The following is a 6,702-nucleotide window of genomic DNA, read 5'->3' as shown; positions in this document are numbered from 1 at the left end:
AAACATCCTGTAGAAAAATTACAGAACATCCTGTAGAAATCCTAAACATCCTGTAGAACCCCTGCAGACTTCCTGTAGAAGCTCACGAATGAGGTTTCTTGATAGCCAAACTCTATGGAAGAGTTAGGGACCCCTTAGGCCCTCCCTGTACCATCCCATCTTTTTCCAAGCATTTCTCCTCCTTGATCCTCCCCTGCACAGTGAAAAGCCAGTTAAAAGCACATGCATGATAATTCTAATAACTCAGTCAAAAATACAAAAAGATGTTTTCTTCAGCTAGAGGCAGTGTAGACACATGTATTTTACCTTCATAGAAGTAATGGCATCTCTTCTCGTAGTTTGCATTCTCTCCTTTGCATCAGTAGGACTAGTTGGTAGAATTAGGGTTTGCGTTTCTTTTTGGCTTTCAGTTTCTTTCCGTAAGTAGATTAGCTGCCTTTGAGTTAGCTTTCGTCCATCAGTTAAAAAGCTTCTTCTAAGAGTTCATAGAAGTTGGCCTGAGCCCCTAGCGGACTTGTGCCAGCTGACCAAGTGACAGCTACGGCAAGAGCTAGTACTTATGCATATAGCACCGTCGCTTCCAAGTTTGTTATGAACTACTGGGTTGATAAAATTAAAGAAGGGAGTTCCAGGAGTTGTAGCATTATTGCTACAATACTGGAGCCCACCATCTGTGTCTTCACAAGAGCTCTGAACTCCTGAAACCGCTTGAAAACCTCACTTTTGGTCTTCAAAAAATAAATTTGGGTCCTCCTACAGTGATCATCAATGAATAAAACATAGTACTCATATCCACTTAAGGAAACTTGAGACATCCGACCACTCACATCGGAATGAATCAAATCAAGTATCCCAGTCACTCTGCTGTCACTACTGGGAAAAGGGGATTTGGCAAACTTGCCCATCGCACAACCTCTGCAAGTATCAAAGTGATCAGTACTGAAATATGGCACACCTGTAGTGATCTCCCGCAATGTCCTCAAGGCTCCATGATACATATGTCCCATCCTGCGGTGCCAAATCTCACACAGCTCAGAACTGCTAGCTCTGCTGTCGGTACTACTGCTCAATGCCAAAAGGGGTTGGAATGCAAACTTGTACACCTTTGCATGGCGTACACCTATCACTCTAGCTGAATCAGCTGGAGTGCCCCTAGGATACATCAACACCTGTCCTCCCCTGAACAGTACCTCATATCCTCTGTCCTCCAAAGCTGAGACGAATATGAGGTTTTTCCTCATCCCTGGCACATAAAGAACATCTGACACTTTCAAGGGAGGTTTGGACTCTATCTGAAATGTCAGTGTCCCCACCCCGACTGCTCTAACAATTCTGTCATCACCGAGTACTACCTCTATATCAGTGCCACTCTCTGAAAGCTCTGAGAAGTATTCACGGACTCCTGTCATGTGACATGAAGCCGCACTGTCCACATACCAAATACCTGAAGATACTCTACTAATCGAGGGAAAAGCATGCTCCCTCTGAACTTGTGTGGCAGGTGATCCTGCACTAGAGGACTCACACGTAGTGAACGCAAACTTCCGGTCAAAACGACCTGCAAAGTCCTCAATCTCTGCTGAAGCTGCCACGTCCTGGTTCTTCCCTTTCTTCTTCTTTTTCTCCGGACACACAACTGCATAGTGTCCCATCTTTTTACAATTCCAACACTTCACCTTGCAATAGTCCTTCTGTGTGTTCCCCTGTTTACCTTTACCTTTGCCTTTGCCCCCACCACTGCTTGTGGAAGCCTGCTTCTTCTCTTTGCCTTTCTTGCCTCCTGCCACCAGTGCTACATCCTCATCCTGCTCAACTGGCTTGGCTGCCCCAAGCTGACCTTTCCTGATCTCTGTCTGAATGCAATCATCCCAAAACCTCTCTCATGTTGGAAGGGTCTCACGTGCACAAACTCCATCAGCAAAGTTCAACCATGAACGGGGGAGGCTATTCACTGCAATCCACACCAACTCAGTGGGTGGAATGGCCTCTCCAATTGATGCCAACTCATCTCTCACATTAGTAATCTTTGTGAGATATCCAGCCACATTATCATTACCCATCTTAATGTTCTTCAGTTTCTCCTTCAGGACCATCTTCCGGTTCTCATTGGTACTCTGGTAGAGATTGGACAATGGTGTCCACATCTCATGGGCATTGCTCTTTCCTCTCACATGAGGAATGCAATGGTCTTTGATTCCATCTGGAATCAGCCTCTTACCCTTGTTGTTCTTTTTATTATAAGTTGTCAACTGAGTAGTATCAGTAGGCACAACAACAAGGTTCTGTGTGGTATGCAACATGATATCCCAGAGTTCTGCCTCCTTAAAGATACTCTGCATTCTCTCCTTCCAAACGTTGTAATTTGTATGCCCATCTAGCCTATCGTCCACCCTCAAACTCAATGACATCCTGCTGTCATAAAACTGAAAAATAGCACCGCTGTAGTAAAGATAAAACTGATGTTTATGAAAAAATCAGCTTGCTGGAATTTTCTGAGTGAAAAATCAGCAGCTGTAATTTTTCCTTTTGCTGTCCCAAACTGTCCTTCAGCACTCAAGCTCTGATACCATGTAGAAATTTCTTATTTCCCACCTCGGTTTTCAGTTTCTCCTTATTTCTTCCATATAGTTAAATGCCCTTTCTCATAACCATACATTTAACAAGATGAAAAAAATAAATTTGCTGAAAACACAAATTCTGGAAATTTTACAGAATGCTGGAAATTGCAGAAATAAAAATCAGCAGTAACAAACAGTCATTAAAACACATTTAAACACTGAGATTTTTGGTCAATGTAACCCTGAAAAAACCCCCTACGACTCTTGAGGAAAACCAGTTTGAGAGCTCTTCTTTATTTCTGAAAATTGCCTTTTTACAGTGAGAAATATTCAGCAAAAAATCAGCAAGCAAATTTACAACTTATCTCTTTTCCCGTGCCTCACAGCAATCTGGAAATTACAGCAAATAGGACATCAATAAATGATGTACGCCCTCCTCGATTTTTGTGCCTACTTTCAGCATTAAATGCAATTGTACGAACAACATTAAATGCGTTGTACGGCCTGCAATAAATGCACTGTATGGCTCTTGATTTACGTGCAGAAAAACCAGCAAACTGCTCCTCGATTTTTGTGCAAACCACTCCTCGAAAATCGTGCCAAAATCTGCCTTTCACTGTGTGCTGAATCAATTGTACAAATCTGCTCAACCGCTGCCTTGGAATGTGTGCCAAGCTGCTGTCTCCTTCTCCTCCCTGCTCAGAAATCTCTCTTGCTCTCTTGCTCTCCTTCTCCCAATCTGCTCATGAAAGAATGAATGACCTTTTCTTCATTTTCCTCCTGTAATCTAACCCCAAGTGACTTTTGGGTGATCCCTAAATCCAATGGCTGAAATAGATTGAGATCTAAGGCTGAGATTAAATGCTCATTTAAATCTCACTTTTTATTTTTTAATTTACCCCACTTTAATAAAGACCCACTTAGTCATTTATTTCGAAAGTCACTTTTCCTTTCTAATTTTTCATTTACTTTATAAAAGTCACTTTAAAATTAGACTTAGTGACTTTATCACTTAAAGTCACTTTTAAATTAGATTTAACTTTATAAATTTATAAAGTCACTTTACAAGAAAAAATAAATTCTTTTGGACACTTTTCCCTAGGCCAAATATCAAAGCCTAAGAGAACCACCTATCCTCTGGTACCAAATTTCAATATGAATGATAATTCATTTTATTTTATATTAAGCATTATATAATACAGAGTATAATTATGTATATTCATAAATACAAAAGTTCTCAAAACATGTTATTTTGATGTAAAACTACCCATAACTACTCATTTTATTTAAATATATGACAACAATTTTTAAAATGTTTTTAATATATTCAATATTATATTTTATATTTCAATTTTTAAAATATTAAAAAAACAATATATTTAATAATATATATAAAATTTCACTCCCAAATTTTTTCAATAATGAATTTTAAGCCACAGAACTCTAACTCAAACTTGAACTTGGCAACTAGGATTAGAATTTCATAACTATAATCCCAGGAACACCATGGGTGGCATTGGAAATAACGTTTCGTGAGAAAGCATGAAGCAATGAGACAAGTGATGACGCATACTCACGTGACAACGACACACTATTGGATTGACATATCGCTACATTCACAGTAATACAGTAATGTTATATTGGGAGTAACCGAACAGACTCCGGTGTACAGGTTCTTTATCATTAATAAAAATCGACCGATTTAGATTACAATTCAAGAATCACCTAACAATGTTGACAACAGGGAGAGGGTGTCGACAGTCCGAGTCACCACATGATCCCCAATGACACATTCATTAATTCACAACTATACAGAGTCTACAATCGACTTCGGCTTATCCTTAGACCTGGCTTCCTTCGAAAGTCTGGCCGAATTGCCAGTTTGAGGGAGCAACATTATTTGAAACAACTGTCCGGCCATCGCTGGTTGTGACCTCGAACGAAAGGCTCTGTCCGTTGAGGTACGAATTGCTTTGCCAGTTCTGTCCCCAGTTGCGTGACATGGGCTGCCAACCAGTCCTTGACCCTTTTATGGAAACGGCGCGGACATCTCCAGCTCCTCCAACATTGGTGATGAGCACGAGGTTGAAGTATGAGTGGCCATTCACGGTGAAACGAATTCCACCCTTCCTCAAGCAGGGGACCCTGCATTTCCAGCCCCTTAGAAATTAGTAGAGAGAGAGAAAGACTGGAAATTGCGTGAGAATATGAATTCAATTAAGTTATGCAAATGATTATGGGGCAAAGAAATACCTTGTGTAGAGGATGGGGACGATCCCACCCCTGTACTTCGCGATCTTCAGAAAAGCGGGCTCCGCCATATCGAAATGCTGCAGCGGTGGGTTGCACCATCCACCGTTGTCGTTGGGGAGAGCGTTGTTTGGCGGGCAGAAGTTGGTAGCCGTAACCGTGACAGTCCCCGGCAAACACCATTGGGGATCGTCATTGCATTGCATTTCATAGCAGGCTCCGCAGCTGAGTCCGTCGTTGAAAAGGGCAGTGCTCAAAGCAGCAGTATTGGTTCCATAGCCTTGGCTGTAAAGATTACCATATCCACAAGCCCCTCCTGCAGCGTTTTGACAGCCAGGAATTCAGGGCCCAAAACAACCAAAGGAGATCCTAATGCATTTAAAACCGCATTATATATGAAATATAGCCAAAGATACAAGGTTATGGAACTTTACCCATTGTCCCGGAAGCATCACTGCCACCGTAGAATGTGGCATGAGCAGACTCCCAGCCTCCATATCCATGAGCTCCAGTTAATAACCAGATGAATGTTAACAATGACGCCAATGCAATGCTCTTTACCAGTTCCATCGATCTCATATTAAGCTACAATAAGAACCACCACTGCAACTACTTAGAGCAGTAACTCTAAGTTAAAAGGGCTAGTCTGAGAATCAGGGAGATCTGAAGCCTAAAGGGGGAGGACTTGTTTGGTTGGATTTGCAATGAGGCTTGTGCAGTGTATATATAGATGTATTATTACCATATCCTTCCATCAGCTGTAGCAATAAAAAGTTTCTGTATCTAAAGTAGTTTCCTGATAAGTTGATGTTTGAACGAAATGAGGTATTGTTCGGTAAGCAGCACATGGGGAGTGCTCGCACATGTGCCTTCTTTTGGTCCACTTACACATGCTACAGAAATTAAGTAATGGTCGATATTGACGAAGAGCGAGAATTATCAGGTGGGCCGCTGGAAAGGATGTTTGTCCAACCATGTGACGCGGATAATGTTTGTGGGTTGAATTGATTTGTCTGACCATGGGAAGGGGATAACAGCGTTTGTCCATTCAATGATATTGACATCAGACACATTTTATATCGGAGCACCATAACTGCTTAACATGTTCAGAATGGAAGGATCTCTGAATGGTAGGAGTCTGGACCATAGTACAAACCATAGTTAATATCTTCTCATAAGTACAAAGTATAGTTTAAATCTTCCCCACCCTATAGTTTTTAATTTTTTTATTTTTTTTACCTGAATAGTTGGTTTTGTACTAATAATGTAATATTGTTATGGGTTATCACTATAATTTTTTGGTGTTTATATATATTTTTCCATAAATACAAGTAAATTAAATCTCTTCATAATATTTCTTTTTTATAATCATAACCAATTGAGGTACTACGCTACAAAGTTACTGTATCTAATATCTTTAAAGTAAATACATCTATGCATTCTAAAGTACATTTTAAATAACTAAATTTCATAATATTTTCAAAATTTCAAAAATTTTATCCTCAATACCCTTAAAATGAGGAAAAAAGGTTAGATAGTTAAAAATAAATTTTGAAATGACAAAATCTAGTTATGAAGCTTTTATCTTTGGATGCTCTCAAAACCCAGGCATTTTAGTTTGTCAAGCATTTTTAAATTCATTGATAGGCTCTATATTTGTAATAGGGCGACATACACATGACAGAATCCACTTTAGGACCGTCATTTTCCCGTATTTTAAACTAGTTATAAATCAGACTCGTGGCCACACCATATGCGGATCTACTTCAGGATGTGCTTCATGTTTAAATTAATAGCCGTATGAGGATCTTATAACAAATTGATATTGGTTTTTGTAGCTTTTAATTTTCTCGTCCAAAATTTGTTGTCGATATTGGGCAGGACCTGAGGGCCC

At 40.0% G+C, this 6,702-nt stretch overlaps 1 protein-coding gene across 1 annotated transcript; it reads right to left on the bottom strand.

Annotated features, from left to right (window-relative positions):
• Nucleotides 1–4,225: 4,225 nt before the first annotated feature.
• On the bottom strand, nt 4,226–5,517 carry LOC149160866 (expansin-A4-like). The gene is made up of 3 exons (XM_089435420.1): nt 5,243–5,517; nt 4,812–5,124; nt 4,226–4,703 (listed from the first exon to the last, which is right to left on the bottom strand). The coding sequence occupies exons 1-3, from the start codon at nt 5,385–5,387 to the stop codon at nt 4,400–4,402; spliced, it is 762 nt and encodes a 253-aa protein (XP_089291546.1). The 5' UTR covers nt 5,388–5,517; the 3' UTR covers nt 4,226–4,399.
• Between the last annotated feature and the right edge of the window lie 1,185 nt (nt 5,518–6,702).

Source organism: Pinus tabuliformis, chromosome 5_2, assembly GCF_031772625.1.
Source record: "Pinus tabuliformis cultivar Carrire ecotype Pingquan chromosome 5_2, CPIR1, whole genome shotgun sequence".
In the NCBI taxonomy this organism is placed as follows: Eukaryota; Viridiplantae; Streptophyta; class Pinopsida; order Pinales; family Pinaceae; genus Pinus; species Pinus tabuliformis.
Note: the sequence above shows the minus strand (reverse complement) of the source record. Positions and strands in the feature narration are given on the sequence as shown.

Bases quoted from the DNA above. Each gene is read 5' to 3' on its own strand.
- LOC149160866 (XM_089435420.1), bottom strand. From the start codon at position 5,387: ATGAGATCGATGGAACTGGTAAAGAGCATTGCATTGGCGTCATTGTTA. The intron at 5,125-5,242 runs GTAAAGTTCCAT...AAAACGCTGCAG, and splicing joins TGATGCTTCCGGGACAATGG to GAGGGGCTTGTGGATATGGT. The intron at 4,704-4,811 runs GTATTTCTTTGC...CTGGAAATGCAG, and splicing joins GTCCCCATCCTCTACACAAG to GGTCCCCTGCTTGAGGAAGG.